At 39.4% G+C, this 15,061-nt stretch overlaps 2 protein-coding genes across 3 annotated transcripts; one reads left to right on the top strand and one right to left on the bottom strand.

Annotated features, from left to right (window-relative positions):
* Nucleotides 1–1,939: 1,939 nt before the first annotated feature.
* On the top strand, nucleotides 1,940–4,846 carry LOC120105187 (uncharacterized). Of its 2 annotated transcripts, XM_089925457.1 has the most exons (8): nucleotides 1,940–2,259; nucleotides 2,419–2,803; nucleotides 2,887–2,973; nucleotides 3,057–3,386; nucleotides 3,500–3,663; nucleotides 3,742–3,835; nucleotides 3,916–4,342; nucleotides 4,427–4,846. In XM_089925457.1, the coding sequence occupies exons 4-7, from the start codon at nucleotides 3,333–3,335 to the stop codon at nucleotides 4,114–4,116; spliced, it is 513 nt and encodes a 170-aa protein (XP_089781583.1). In that variant the 5' UTR covers nucleotides 1,940–2,259; nucleotides 2,419–2,803; nucleotides 2,887–2,973; nucleotides 3,057–3,332; the 3' UTR covers nucleotides 4,117–4,342; nucleotides 4,427–4,846. The 2 variants fall into 2 exon arrangements, with proteins under 2 accessions (XP_089781583.1, XP_089781584.1); XM_089925458.1 differs by lacking the exons at nucleotides 1,940–2,259; nucleotides 2,419–2,803; nucleotides 2,887–2,973 and having other exon boundaries at nucleotides 3,052–3,386.
* Nucleotides 4,847–6,871: 2,025 nt separating this feature from the next.
* LOC149752907 (uncharacterized) lies at nucleotides 6,872–9,158 on the bottom strand. Its single transcript, XM_089925660.1, has 3 exons — nucleotides 8,775–9,158; nucleotides 7,010–8,533; nucleotides 6,872–6,919 (listed from the first exon to the last, which is right to left on the bottom strand). The coding sequence occupies exons 1-3, from the start codon at nucleotides 9,156–9,158 to the stop codon at nucleotides 6,872–6,874; spliced, it is 1,956 nt and encodes a 651-aa protein (XP_089781786.1).
* Nucleotides 9,159–15,061: the final 5,903 nt, after the last annotated feature.

The raw sequence follows: 15,061 nt of genomic DNA, 5'->3' as shown, positions 1-15,061 counted from the left end.
GGTTGCTGTTTTCTTTAATTTTACCCTGCAGTGATTCTTAATTTGATCTTTATTATTTGTTTGACAATGCATTCTTGAAAGATTTGTTTGATATAAGGTTGCTGTTTTCTTTAATTTTACCCTGCAGTGATTCTTAATTTGATCTTTATTATTTGTTTGACAATGCATTCTTGAAAGATTTGTTTTATGGATAACGTGTTTCATTAATATTTTTGATGCAGACATTTGATATGGCTCCAATTCAGAGTAGAGGCAAAACATGTTCTGTTGGCCCGAATAATATGGTCAATGGAAGGTGCTACTTCAGCCGCTATGTCCAATTTATTGCCACCCTTGTGCAGTCTATGTCTCGGGAGCAGAATGATAGGGTGACCGCAACTCCTTTTGGACATATGCTAAGTTTGCCCTATATCAAGCAGAGTAGGCCTGTCCTAGACACTTTGCTCTCTTTTTGGGATGATGTCGACGAAGGTTTTTGGTTTGGTAAAGTTTTAGTGCCTTTTTTAGGGAGTGAGTTTGCACTCATCCTTGGTTTGAGTGCCACGGGTGATGAAGTAGAATTGTATAGAGAGGGGAGGGTTACTTCTGACCTTATCACCCGTTTTTTTGATGGTGACCACAAAAAGGCCGGTAGGGATGCAATAGAAAATAGATTACAAATACTAGTTGGAAAGAGAGGACGACAAGATGTAGAGGATTTTACCAAATTATGGGTTTTATACCTCTTTGTCACTATTCTGTTTCCAACTGTACACTACAATATTCCAAAGGCATTATGTTCATATATTGATGATTTAGGGCGGTTAGGTTCATATAGTTGGGGTCTTGCCGTTTTTGCTTTTATTCGGCAGCAGCTACCTACTATATCCGAGAGTGTCCGGAGAAGGAACATCAGCGGGAATGGATCTGGTGGATATATGGATGGATGCACGGTGGCTTTGGTGGTAAGCATCTGTTGGACATACTCGGCCGCTGTGCGGGCCATACCTGCGGGGTCCCTGAGCAGCACAGGGAGGGTCACTGTCAGCATGTCCTGCCGCCTGCCAACGGCGATGGCTTGGTTAGTAGGTGGGTTATACCTGAGGGGTCCCTGAACCCATGGCGAGGCCAGGTCGGAGTCCGGGGTTGGGCGAGGCCTTGGTCGGAGTCGACTCGTGGCGCTGCCTTTGGTGGGGTTTAAGGAAATAGAGTTGCTCCTTCACTAACACCGGTCGGTTTTGGTGTAATGGTAGCGCTTGATCCTGACAACTGGTATCAGAGCCAGAGGTCTCGAGTTCGAAACCCAGGCATCGCGTTGGGGGGGGGGGAATGTTGGACATACTCGGCCGCTGTGCGGGCCATACCTGCGGGGTCCCTGAGCAGCACAGGGAGGGTCACTGTCAGCATGTCCTGTCGCCTGCCAACGGCGATGGCCTGGTTAGTAGGTGGGTTATACCTGAGGGGTCCCTGAACCCATGGCGAGGCCAGGTCGGAGTCCGGGGTTGGGCGAGGCCTTGGTCGGAGTCGACTCCTGGCGCTGCCTTTGGTGGGGTTTAAGGAAATAGAGTTGCGCCTTCACTAACACCGGTCGGTTTTGGTGTAATGGTAGCGCTTGATCCTGACAACTGGTATCAGAGCAGGATTTTACCAAATTATGGGTTTTATACCTCTTTGTCACTATTCTGTTTCCAACTGTACACTACAATATTCCAAAGGCATTATGTTCATATATTGATGATTTAGGGCGGTTAGGTTCATATAGTTGGGGTCTTGCCGTTTTTGCTTTTATTCGGCAGCAGCTACCTACTATATCCGAGAGTGTCCGGAGAAGGAACATCAGCGGGAATGGATGTGGTGGATATATGGATGGATGCACGGTGGCTTTGGTGGTAAGCATCTTTATATTTTTTTAAATTTCATTGTTAATATATGTATTGTGTTGAAATTTGATGTTCACATTGTTTTTTGGCAGGTATGGGCTGTTGAGCATTCGAATATCATTTTAGGCAGCCACCGGCCACCGTTTATGTATCCACGTCTATTGCGTTGGAGCAATGCCAAATTTCCTCGCAAGGTGGACGTGATTGCCAAAGTTATGAAGAACTTAAAAAAATTTCAGGTTTGAATATTAATTTGTAACATCACATTTATTTTTACATGATGCAAGACTTAAGTTTTTGCTTGCGACAGGTGATCGAGAAGCTAGAGCCTAGAGAGGAGGAGTTGCACTTTCTCTCGCGAGGAAGGCCAATATTAGAAGCTCCGAAAGAGAAAAGTCAGGTAGTACACATTTACAAGTACTTGGCACAGATTTATTTCCATATGGCACGCACCTTTTATTTTGCGGCACAAACTTATAACCACTTGGTACACATTTAATTTCATTTGGTGGCACTTAGTTAAAGACATACTCTAAATTGGATAATTGTGTTGTTTTAGATTCCATCATCCAGCCAGAGTGAAGGACCTACATTGGAAAGCTTACATACCCGCTTAAAAGTGGCTGAGAGGTATTTGTTTTTGGTTGATAAGAGGGTGTCCAGAATTGAGAAGGTCCTTCGAGATAATGGTCTCTTAGTGGATGACGAAAATGTTAAGCATGATACAGAGTGAAGGACCTAATTGGATAATTGTGTTGTTTTAGATTCCATCATCCAGCCAGAGTGAAGGACCTACATTGGAAAGCTTACATACCCGCTTAAAAGTGGCTGAGAGGTATTTGTTTTTGGTTGATAAGAGGGTGTCCAGAATTGAGAAGGTCCTTCGAGATAATGGTCTCTTAGTGGATGACGAAAATGTTAAGCATGATACAGATTTTACCGAGGTAAGCAATGTTTGATGAATTATTAACTATGTTGTCGTGGGGATCATGGTGATTGTTATTTCTTAAATACAACTCATTATTAGGTGAGTGAAGAGCATACTGCAGTTGAAGCTAAGGACAAAGGTGTAGTGGAGAAAGATGAGATTCAGGATAGTGCAGATGAGGTGGAGGTATGTAATTATTTGATTTTGATAAAAAAATTTTTTATCATTATACTATCTTGTTTATTAGATGAAATGCATATTGTTATCAGGTTATTTGGCCCACTGATGTTGAGGGTGAGAAAGAAATTGGACCTATCTCCACGAAATATGTTTCCTCCTTATGCCGGCGCGTGAAGTTTGGAGCACGTGAGCGAAAGGCAACAGAGAAAGCAAAGGCCATAGCACACTTTCCAAATACTTATAGAAGGGCAAAAAAGAAACAAAAAATAGCCTCTCTAGGTGAAGGTAGTAGGGCACTAGCAATTAAAAAGGAGGATTTGCCCACTCGGTCGAGTAAATTATTGGAGCCTATCACTACTGCACTTATGGAGCTCCGCAAGTCAATTCCACTCGACAAAGAAACATCACCCCCTATAGAGGTATACAAATTTGTTCTGTTCCTTAAATATTCTGCGTACATATGCAATTTGGTAAATCCATATCATGTTCTTTGTTAAGTAAAATTGTTGTATTCTCATTTCATTTCACTTAGCTTTTAGAAGAAACCACTAAATTCATTGATGTTGAAAGAGTGGAGACGCCAAAGAGTAAACTGAAAATGGCAAGGAAACATACGTATTACGGGAAGGGGGAAGGTGTGCTCCCTATGTACCATGAAGAAGCTATTGATTTCTTCCTTCAAGAAAATCACATGGAGTAAGTTACCTAAATTAAGTTTGCAATTTCACATTTATCACTATGTAAGTAGCTTAAATATTGGAATGAATTTTGTAGGCACACCATTTGGGAGGATGCAGATACTTTGAAACCATCATGCAACGGTGATGCTATAGAGCAGCTCCTACATGATGGGCCACTACGCAGTGATGTAGGTTAATTGAAGACATACCTCACATGTATTTCTCTTCTCAACGGTTCTATTTGATGGAGTTCTTTTAATAAATGCAGGTCGTCAACGTTTACTTTCGTGTCATGGAGCTTTGGCATCGAGAAAAGACTCAGTCTGTTGATAACCCATCTATATTCTTGCGCTGTGAAATACAGGTTTTGAATCACCCAAAATTTTTTAAGACTCTCCTACAAATTATGTGTATTCTGACAATGAATTTTGTAGGCTGCCGTGAATCGATATCTATTGTGCATTGGTGAGGTAACTGCTGATGTTACAAAAAGTATTTTACAGTCCTTGCAGCCTAGTATTATAAAATGGTTAGGGGACATAGAACTCTGCGATCTCCAAAACTATAGATATCTATTCATTCCAATGAATATGGAATGGCATTGGTATTTACTTGTTTTGGACTTGAAGCAGCAGTGTTTTCAATGCTACAATTCTATGTGGAGCTTCAATGATGCAAACTATAATATTAAATTTGTGAGTGTCAGTTTAAAGATTTGTTACATTTTTTTTAAGACTCACAGGTACATTAAAAATAATATATTCTTCACATCCATGTAGGCATCATTTCTGCGATTTTGGCTAAGTGACCGCGTAGGATACCATATCCCGGAAACTATCATTCATGAAATTCGAGAGTGTCCACAGCAAATGCCGGATACTCTCGACTGTGGGGTATACTTGCTCATGTATGTGGAGGAACTGACACGGGGCACTTCGAGACCATTGCTGGAACAGTTCAAGGATCCCTCTTTATATAGAAGCTGGGTTGCAGGCAATATTTTGTTGAATGACCATTGCAGTACAAATGATAGTTTCTGGAATTTGTATGAGAAGATATGTAGAAAGAGAGATTAGAGCAGGCAACCTACTCCTACATTTTCTTTTTTTGTGTAATGTAACAATGAGACAGTTATGATGAATACATTTTCTTTTTTTGTGTAATGTAACAATGAGACAGTTCTAATGAATACATTTGTATTATTGAGATGATTGGCATTATTGTCTATCTTGTCGTGCTCTAAATTGGTTGTAATGATTTAGGGTTTTGTCTACTTACATATGTTAACTGTGCCATGCCGTGCCGCTATCATATGATTTTGTGCCATGGGAAGTACAGGTCAAAAATCAGATAGTATTGAAACTGTCGTTCATATTGTAAGTGATTTATAAAATGTCTAGTTACATATGTTAACTGTGCCATGCCGTGCCGCTATCATATGATTTTGTGCCATGGGAAGTACAGGTCAAAAATCAGATTGTATTGAAACTGTCATTCATATTGTAAGTGTGTGCAAAATGGAGAACATCTTTGTGTGTTCCAAAGGCCATGACAGTCAGATGTTTTGGGCCCTTCTGTTTGGAGGTAAACGATATGACAATCATCCATGTTTTGCTTGATCACAATCATTAAGGACTTAACTTAACTGTGTGCACATGACTAATATTAGTGTGCAGTAAACGATAAACTGTGTGCACATACTCATATCTGTGTGCAGTAATCGATAAACTGTGTGCCAAGGTTAATTAAGTATGTTTCCAGGTTAATTGAGTATGTGCCATGCACAATAATAAGTGTGTGCACATGGCACATATCTGTGTGCAGTAATTGATAAACTGTGTGCAAAAAGCAGAAAACTGTGTTCGGGGATAAATTTAGTGTGTGCCAAGGTTAATTAAGTATGTTTCCAGGTTAAATGAGTATGTGCCATGCACAATAATAAGTGTGTGCAAATGGCACATATCTGTGTGCAGTAAACAATAAATTGTGTGCAGAGAGCAGAATGCTTAACTTAACTGTGTGCACATGGCACATATCTGTGTGCAGTAATCAATAAACTGTGTGCAAAAAGCAGAAAACTGTGTTCGGGGATAAATTTAGTGTGTGCCAAGGTTAATTAAGTATGTTTCCAGGTTAAATGAGTATGTGCCATGCACAATAATAAGTGTGTGCAAATGGCACATATCTGTGTGCAGTAAACAATAAATTGTGTGCAGAGAGCAGAACACATGGCACATATCTGTGTGCAGTAATCTATAAACTGTGTGCAAAAAGCAGAAAACTGTGTTCGGGGATAAATTTAGTATGTGCCAAGGTTAATTAAATATGTTTTCAGGTTAAATGAGTATGTGCCATGCACAATAATAAGTGTGTGCAAATGGCACATATCTGTGTGCAGTAAACAATAAATTGTGTGCAGAGAGCAGAATGCTTAACTTAACTGTGTGCACATGGCACATATCTGTGTGCAGTAATCGATAAACTGTGTGCAAAAAGCAGAAAACTGTGTTCGGGGATAAATTTAGTGTGTGCCAAGGTTAATTAAGTATGTTTCCAGGTTAATTGAGTTTGTGCCATGCTACAATAATAAGTGTGTGCAAATGACACATATCTGTATGCAGTAAACAATAAATTGTGTGCACAGAGCAGAATGCTTAACTTAACTGTGTGCACATGGCACATATCTGTGTGCAGTAATCGATAAACTATGTGCAAAAAGCAGAAAACTGTGTTCGGGGATAAATTTAGTGTGTGCCAAGGTTAATTAAGTATGTTTTCAGGTTAATTGAGTTTGTGCCATGCTACAATAATAAGTGTGTGCAAATGACACATATCTGTGTGCAGTAAACAATAAATTATGTGCAGAGAGCAGAATGCTTAACTTAACTGTGTGCACATGGAACATATCTGTGTGCAGTAATCGATAAACTGTGTGCAAAAAGCAGAAAACTGTGTTCGGGGATAAATTTAGTGTGTGCCAAGGTTAATTAAGTATGTTTCCAGGTTAATTGAGTTTGTGCCATGCTACAATAATAAGTGTGTGCAAATGACACATATCTGTATGCAGTAAACAATAAATTGTGTGCACAGAGCAGAATGTTTAACTTAACTGTGTGCAAAAAGCAGAAAACTGTGTTCGGGGATAAATTTAGTGTGTGCCAAGGTTAATTGTGTACGACGTTCTTGTAACTGATTGCATTATTTATTAGGACAAGCAGCCAAGGTTAATCAAGCAGCCTCTTTCTGTCAGCTGCACGATAATGGACAAGCACCTGCGATCACAATTAAATATCAGACATTCCGGATGGTATATTACTTAGATACTTTCTACTTAAAATTATTTACAATATTATGATGCAAACCTGATTCTTGAAGTTTTCTTTCACATGACGAATACAATATGAGTGGTAGCAACCAGGAAAGTACTTCGGCACCGATTTACTAATTTCCTGATGTCTATCTGTCATAAATGTGAACTTTTGACCATGATACGCACTGCAACTATGAATAGCTTCTTTGAAAATCTGGCAAAACCATTTCCAGTTCTCATCAGTTTCTGTATCTACCACACCATAAGCTATAGGAAACATATCATCATTGCCATCTTTGACAGTGGCGCCAAGCAATACACCCCCATCCTTATGTTTTATAAATGTCCCATCCATAAAAATTAGAGGTCGACATCCTTTTATGAAACCCAATAGTGAAGCATGAAAACAAATGAACAGACGTCTGAATCGACCTTCACATGTTTCGTACTTTGTAATGCTGCCGGGGTTGGTTTGAACAATGGCGTCGCAATACCACCGAATTCGGTCATAAGATAGCGATCTATTACCATAAATCTCCTTCATAGCCAGCTCCTTACCATGCCAAGCTTGATGATACGGCAATTGAACACCATATTCCCGACGAATATCTTTTACAATGTCAGTCGGCTTATATAATGGCATATCTTGAAGTTTATCTTTAACAATGTTCGAAACCCAACGTTTTGAAGCCTTTGGATGCAACCGGACTTGCATCCCTCCTCCACATGTATGGTTACCGTTCATTTTTTTAATTGCAAACTTTTCACCATTACCAAGTCGAGAAGCATGGATACGCCATTCACATTCTTCATATGCACATTCCACAGTAACTCGCTCACGATCGTTCTTTATGAACACAAAATCTCTGCAATTTGCGATACAAAAGTTGCGAATGCTGTCACGAAGAGTTTCGACATTCCTGAACTCCTGACCAACGCCCTCTATACAACTTTTCCAAGCATCCAACGAATTTCTTTGACTTCCTTCCTCTTCAATTGCAGCTCTCGTCTCTTCAACAACTTGGACAAAATTACTTGAGCTACTCTTTGAAATATTTTTGGATCTCCAACTAATTTCAGCACCATGGGATGAGCCACTGTCCATACAAAACGATAAACATAATTTCAGCACACTTATTAATGTTCTTCTAGCTCGAAATGAACAAAATAAAATTTCAAATATGGAATATCTGGTATTGATTACCACATCAGCAGCTTCGATCAAGCTTGGAGAATGAGTAACAACCATCTCAATCACTGCCGCATTTAAGTTCACATGTATTTGATGCATGTTATGAACATCTTTATCGCTCATGAGGGTAACAACCATTCTAGATTTGTTTGGAATATAAAACTTAATTTCTATCATTGTAGAAGATAAATGTCTCCACCTTTCCACTATTTCCTTGAATATTTGATCAAGAGTTGTGTCCTCACATATGGAAATAATAACAGCTTCGCTACCGTAACAACAAATGGCCATCAAAACCGGGCTACTACTGTTCTTTGAAGCCATCATAATGAAAATAGGAGGGATCAGCACAAATGATTTGGCGACAATTCTTGGAGCTAAGCTCTGTTATAACAAAGTCAGACGAAGAGTGCAGAATCAGAGGCACATCAGCAAAATATCTCTGTTAAAACAAAGTTAGAGGCACACCTGATCTTAATTCCCCACACCCTAAGGCAAAACGGAAGAAGATGGCACACTGGAGCAGAACAAGGCATTCATAAACAAAGAAAACAGTTAAGTTAATTCCCCACAAGCTATGGCAAAAGGAAACAAGATGGAAAACAGTTAAGTTAATTCCTCATACCTTCAAACCAAAAAGCCTTCCGTTGGCCTCCAATTCGGGTCCCCAAGGTCTTGCTCTAAAAATCCTTCCGTTAGCTGGGCCGATAAGCATACAGTGCGTTGGCACCTGACAGAACAGAAAACTATGCTTGTGGAGCTCCAAAGAACAGAGGACATCAAACCAAAAAGCCGCCCTACAGTTCGTTGGAACCTCAAAGAACAGAGCAGAATGCTTGTGGAGCTCCAAAGTCTTCTCTGGAATTCCAACGGTCTTCCTCTCCCGCCTTCCGTTGGCCACGCAAACAGGAAATCGGTGCCGAACTCCAAACGACAATGTTCCTCCCGCCATCAAACAGAATCTCCTCTTCCGTTGGCCAGACCGAATCGAAACTCCAAACGTCTCCATTTTCCGCCTTCAAAATACTGAATCGGGGCATATTAGGCAAATTTTCTTGGACATTTCTCCTCCCAGGGACCGGAAATTATGGTTCCCTGAGTCTCGGGACCGGGAGTTACCTTTTCGGCCAACAGGGACTATTCGTTGTACTCCGGTCCAACACTGGACCGGTGATTAGTTTCCCCTAAAAAAAAAGTGCTTTGAGGACTTAAAACTTGTGATTGTATTTTATAGATATGCGTAGTTGTGAGTGGATTTGTGTTATATCTATATTCAGCAGAGTTGTATCGCCTCAAGGTGCTGCACATAGATAGAAATACTGCGATTGATTTATTTCGATGCGCTTCCGCTGATCATCAGGGGCCGCCCTTTAAAAGGCCATCGATTAATCGAGCATTAGTGGGATGGGCTCAGGAAGAGAAAGCCCATATCAAGACTAGCCCAACGCAAGTGCTCTCGTTCGCCTGCCGCCGTCAGGCTGGGCTCCAGATCAGAAACCCTAACAATAAAAAGCCTCCCCTGCGTCTCTTGGATTCTCGTATTCCCCCCAGCCCTCATCTTGGTTGTCTCATGGCGTGCATGCTCGATTTCCGGTGCCTCGACGAAGGCCTCGGCGGCCAGAAGAACAAGCGCAAGAGATCCGAATCCGATGGCACCGAATCCATGGACGTCGACCCCCACGCCGCCGCCGCCGGCGGGGATGGCATCCTTCCGCCGTCCAAGAGGCCCGCCCTCCCGTCCCTCGAGAACCCGGAGAAGCCGGCCTTCGGCCGGCCCACCTACGATGGCGTCATCGCCGGCAAGGTCTCCGGCAGGAAGTGGAAGCAGGCCCGCCCCCGACGGGCGTCCGCCATCGCCGCCTCCCGCCGCGGCCTCTCTCTCGAGATCCGGACGAAAGAGAAGGAGCTGAAGCGGGCATTCCGGGAGCGAAAGGAAGAGCTCAAGGAGGAGATCCGGCGGAACAAGGAGGAGAAGAGGAAGAGGAGAGAGGAGAGGGAGAAGAGGAAGCAGGAGAACACTCTGAGGACGGGCACGATGCTCCAGAAGATCACCAACCCCAAGACCTTGAAGAAAATAACCAAGTCGAAGCAGAGAAAGCTGCTCAAAGTCGTCCCGGATGAGCTGCTCAACAAGAATAACAGCAATAACAAGAAAAAATAGGGCCTTCTGGTGACTTCCAGTTCCATCATTCCTTTTCTACGTTAATGTTAATTTTGATATGTTTGATGGTTCACTGATGGTGGGACTTGGTGAATTGACTGGGTTTGGTTGCATGAGTAGGTATACATTGACAAAAATTTTGGGAAGAACTAGATTTTTCCTGGTGCTAGATCGTGGTTCCTATACAATATTGAGCTAAAGTTGTGATGTTGCCCTTCTTCTTCTTTTTCTCTTCTTTTGAAAATCTATGGAGGTGTATGTTATGTGGTATGATCGTTTATCGTTGGCCGTTTAGTTTTTTCCTTATTCTGATGGCAAGTGGGATACTTAGTTCTTTTTCTTAATTTATAATCTAGCTCTTTTCGATTCTTATAATTCTTTCACCCTGTGTTATAAGATATTGCGACTTAGATTGCACTTATGTATCTGTATTGTTGTGGTCAAGACTTGATACGATATATGTAACATTTTGGTTTTAGATATTAGAAAAGTTTGAAGTAACAAATCTTGCGAAATTTCTATACCCAGACACTCTTTTTGTTTGTGCTGGGAAGGCAAATTGCATGGGACATGTTTGATAGGTTGATGCCAAGAGTGGGAGCTCATGGTTACAGAATGGGGGATTATTATGGTATTGGTGTGTCTGCCAGCTTGCTATTCAAATTAGCAGAAGACAACCTTGTTGAACCAATAATTACTGACATCATGCTTGTCCTCTGGCATTCGAAAGTGCTGTCAAATTTCAAAGTTTTGCTGAGAGCTTGGTAGCTCTTGACAATACAGATTTGAGGGCAGGGTGGAAAGAGTCAGATTCCAGCTTTATAACATTATTCGCAAGAAAACTCTTTCCCCGCTTTTCCTCCCAACTTCTGAATTCAGCTTGCTTGTCTCTGGTTGCTCGTGTTTGGGGTCTTATCTCCAAGGGAGACCTCTAAACACCCTAAAGTGAATGAACTTATGGCCATGCTTTCTGCATACAAGATCGATGGTCCAAGTGAAGATGGTTACCAATTTTTTAGATTGCATTTAGTCTTTATTAACCTCAAGGTGAAGGTTTTAGCTAGGAGGAGGCCTTGAAGCTTTATAGATTCTTTGAAATCCTTGCTTTTGTACATCCTCTTCTTTACGGTTGACATTCGTTGATCATCCTTCCTAGATGGCTAGATGGTGATCTTTGTATCAACCTGACTCTGTCTTATGAAAGATGCATCATCCATTCACCAATAGAGTTTGGTCTGACTTGCCAGAGGCAGCACGTTTAAGTGGCACTATTTCAAAGTGTATTTTGGTCTTGGCTCTTTGCTTAAATTCCATCATATTTCATTTTTATCTAAAGTTCACACATTATTTTTGCAGAAAGTGTTAAAAGAAAGAGAAAGAGATGCATCAAATTTTTGAACAAAGGTGGAGTTTTAGCATTGATTTTTTAGTATGCATTATTTCTTGTATGTATATGGTCTAGATTGGATGTTTTGGTTTAGGATAGTGATGCTCTAAAATTTGGCGCCATCATCAAGATCTTTATCTCTTCTTATCTTTAAAAATCACCTCTTCTACTTAGTGAACTAGCTATTGTATTATAGGTTGGGACCTTGATGCTTCTCTTCCTATCTCAACTTGTGGACTAAATCTAATTCTTGAGAAATACTTGCCTAATCCTTCTTTATGGAAGATCATTTTCTTTTGTGGTGTAACCATGAAATTGTAACAAGCCTATCTCAAGTATCTGACTGTTGTTGGCACTGCCGATCCTTATTCACTATAGAATTTCTATTGTAGACTGCATTAGTTGACATTTCCAATTTACTAAATCTTTATACATAAATTTCATTCGTATTACTTTAGGCCCTCTTTTGTTCACCATTTGGTATCATCCTCTCCCGCTCCATTTGGTATCAGAGCCACGTTAGTATCAACTTTATACAGTTCATTTAGCATTGAGCCCAAGGAGAGGCTACTAGTAGTACCTTAGGCCAATTTGTACCCAACTATACTTGTGTGGGTTCATAGGCCAAGGTGACGTAAATCCATTGGATATCCCTTGTTGAGCCAACCATACTAGTATAGGGAACTGGCATAGCCAGAATGGTTGGCTAAGCCTCTAATGATGTTGTATGCATAGAGGTATGATGTTCAGACTCTAGTTTCTTTATTCTGTGTTTTTTGTTATGATTCTTAGACTAAGGACATGAATTGGTTGATCATAATCCATCTCATGTTAGTCTTATGTTATTCAAACTGAAGTCATTAGGACGGCTGTCTTGCCACTCTTCTCATGTTCTTTCTGTATTATTTCTGAGTGTGAGTCATTGGGAAGACCGTGTTTGCCCGTTTGAAGTCGGGATGGCGAGTTTATCTGGAATGGCTAGGACTGTCTGCCTATTTATCTGGAATGGCTTGCTCTGATTCGGGTCAAGTTTTCATTCATTTGGTCGAATCACCTTGTGAATAGTGCATTTGCTGAAGTTGATGATGTACTCCTCATTGGGTTATTATGAAAATTATGATTAATTTTAACATAATTAGTTAGGAGTAAAATTGCCTCCATAACTACTCCGTTCTTTTCTTCGCATGAAGGATAACCCAATTCGTCAAAATATTTTTGACGTATGAACCATGGATCATTTAGATTTTGAACATCATTATGATCAAGGTACATAATCACCTGTTCAGATTGCTTCTCCAAATAAGTACTGTTTAGGATATTTTTCTGTGGTACTTCGTTCATCATAGGGTTAGATGATGAAGTTGCCTGAGAAAACATTTCTTTCTTTACAGCATTAATTTGCTATTGTTGGTCAACCGTCTTGTCCTCTTTCAGATAGATTGCTAGATCCACCATTTGTGGATATCTAATGGAAAGTGCATTGGCACTACGTTCTCTACTCAAATGAAACAGAGCATTCTCTAAACTCATGGAAAGTGCATTGGCACTGCGTCCCTGCTATATCGAGCAGAATTTCTGCCTCGATTATAATTTGTTCCTTTGAGAGGAATCATACCTGCAAAAATCTTGTATTAGAAGGAGGATTATCCTCAAAAACTGGATTATAATATTTATAATAATTACAACTTGTTGTAAAATGTTATCAATGACTGATGCATTTTCATTTGTATAAGGTAAATTTTTTACCTCAATTTTGGCTTTCTGAGAACTTACCGTAGCCTCTTGCTGTAGTGACCATGATGCAATATTCTTTGATTGATTATGCAACTTAATGATTGATGCATTGGTAATCTGGGACAAATTCTAAACTTTTTAATTTAAAGTTGTCAATGCCAATTTTAGAAGAGCTTGATTGCTTTTCTTTTTTAATAAGGGTTTCTTTTATCTCATTAATGACCTCTGTTTGTTGGTCTATTATGAAGGAAAATACTATTTGTTTTTCTTCTTTTACAAAGTAAATTTCTGTCTTATCTATCTTATTGATAGGCATTATATCATCTAAGAATGGTGTTCCTAGAATGATGTCAAGTGTTCCTAGAATGATGTCATGAGTCAGATTTTTTATTATGATGAATGATGTTTTAATGCAAACATCTTTAGGACAGACAAATGTATCTGTTAGTTTTTCTTTAATAGGTAATTGGCTACCTTCTGCTATTATGATTCTTTGTGCAGTTTTCTTTAAGTATATTGTAGGAATTATTTCTTCTTTGATGCAATTAAAATCTGCGCCACTATCCACTAAGGCAATTGTATTTTCTAAAATATAATTATTGTTTATTATAATGGTAACTTTAATATACCATTTCTGAGTGGTTACCTGTTTTAACATATTTAAATATTCGGGTAAGCCATCTGTTTCCTGAAGAATAGATTTTTTCTTCAGCTGATTCATTATAGATTGTTCCATATCAGGTTCATATTGTTTTTCTAGGCGTAATAACCTAAGTTGGGTCTTTTGACTTTCTTCTTTCAATAAAGTAATTTCTATTTCTAATTGATTTACTTTGTTTTTCAATTCACTCATTGAAACTGGCTTTTCTCTAATTTGAGAATAATGAAATCTAGTTAGGACTTCACTTAATTGATATCCTTCACTCGGTAGTACTGGTTTAGAAGTTTCTGCCCTATTTGGGTTCTTCTCCTGTAAAAATTCTAACAATTGTTTCTTAGTATTATTGTCATTAATTTGATCTAATACCTTAAGGATTTCTTCTTGACTATTGGTTAGGATGTTTAATCCTCTCATTTTTACCATTGATTTCCAATAGTCTTTATTGCAACTTGATTTATTGCAACAACAGTCATCTGAATCAGAATTTGATTCCGAAGATGAACTAGATGAGATAATATTTATCTCTTCATCATCTGATGTAAAGCTATTATATTCTTCTTCTTCTGAAGAAGAGTTTATCATTAGTTTGGCTAACTAACTTTTTAGTTGGTCATCAACTTGTAATTCGTTGATCTTTCTTCTCATTGAACATTTATTAGCATAGTGCCCAAACCTACCACATTTAAAACATTTAGGTTCATCTGTTCGATAAGGTTTTCTTTTGTATTTTTTAAGAGTATTTCTCTTGTTGTTGATGCCTCTTTTTAGCATACCATTTATCATTATGCTTTTTCCTACAAGGTGTTTTATGTTCATATTTTTTATATTTTCTTTTCTTCTTAACTAAACCTTGTGGTCTATCTTGCATATCAAATCCAAATTGGTCACAAAACTCACCTAATTGATATTTTTCTGAGTCTCTGTTTTTTCATTTGTCTTCTTAACCTTAAATCATTACATAAGGCTAAT

Source organism: Phoenix dactylifera, chromosome 9 (genome assembly GCF_051530095.1).
Source record: "Phoenix dactylifera cultivar Ajwa chromosome 9, Ajwa_hap1_PhDact_Kaust_v1.1, whole genome shotgun sequence".
Taxonomy (NCBI): Eukaryota; Viridiplantae; Streptophyta; class Magnoliopsida; order Arecales; family Arecaceae; genus Phoenix; species Phoenix dactylifera.
Note: the sequence above shows the minus strand (reverse complement) of the source record. Positions and strands in the feature narration are given on the sequence as shown.

Excerpts from the sequence above, each read along its gene's own strand:
- LOC120105187 (XM_089925457.1), top strand. The coding sequence starts at position 3,333 with ATGGAGCTCCGCAAGTCAATTCCACTCGACAAAGAAACATCACCCCCT. Across the intron at positions 3,664-3,741 it reads CTTCAAGAAAATCACATGGA|GCACACCATTTGGGAGGATG; the intron begins GTAAGTTACCTA and ends TGAATTTTGTAG. Across the intron at positions 3,836-3,915 it reads ATGGGCCACTACGCAGTGAT|GTCGTCAACGTTTACTTTCG; the intron begins GTAGGTTAATTG and ends TAATAAATGCAG.
- LOC149752907 (XM_089925660.1), bottom strand. The coding sequence starts at position 9,158 with ATGGAGACGTTTGGAGTTTCGATTCGGTCTGGCCAACGGAAGAGGAGA. Across the intron at positions 8,534-8,774 it reads GAAGGCTTTTTGGTTTGAAG|AGCTTAGCTCCAAGAATTGT; the intron begins GTATGAGGAATT and ends TTGTTATAACAG. Across the intron at positions 6,920-7,009 it reads AAGAAAACTTCAAGAATCAG|GTGCTTGTCCATTATCGTGC; the intron begins GTTTGCATCATA and ends TTGTGATCGCAG.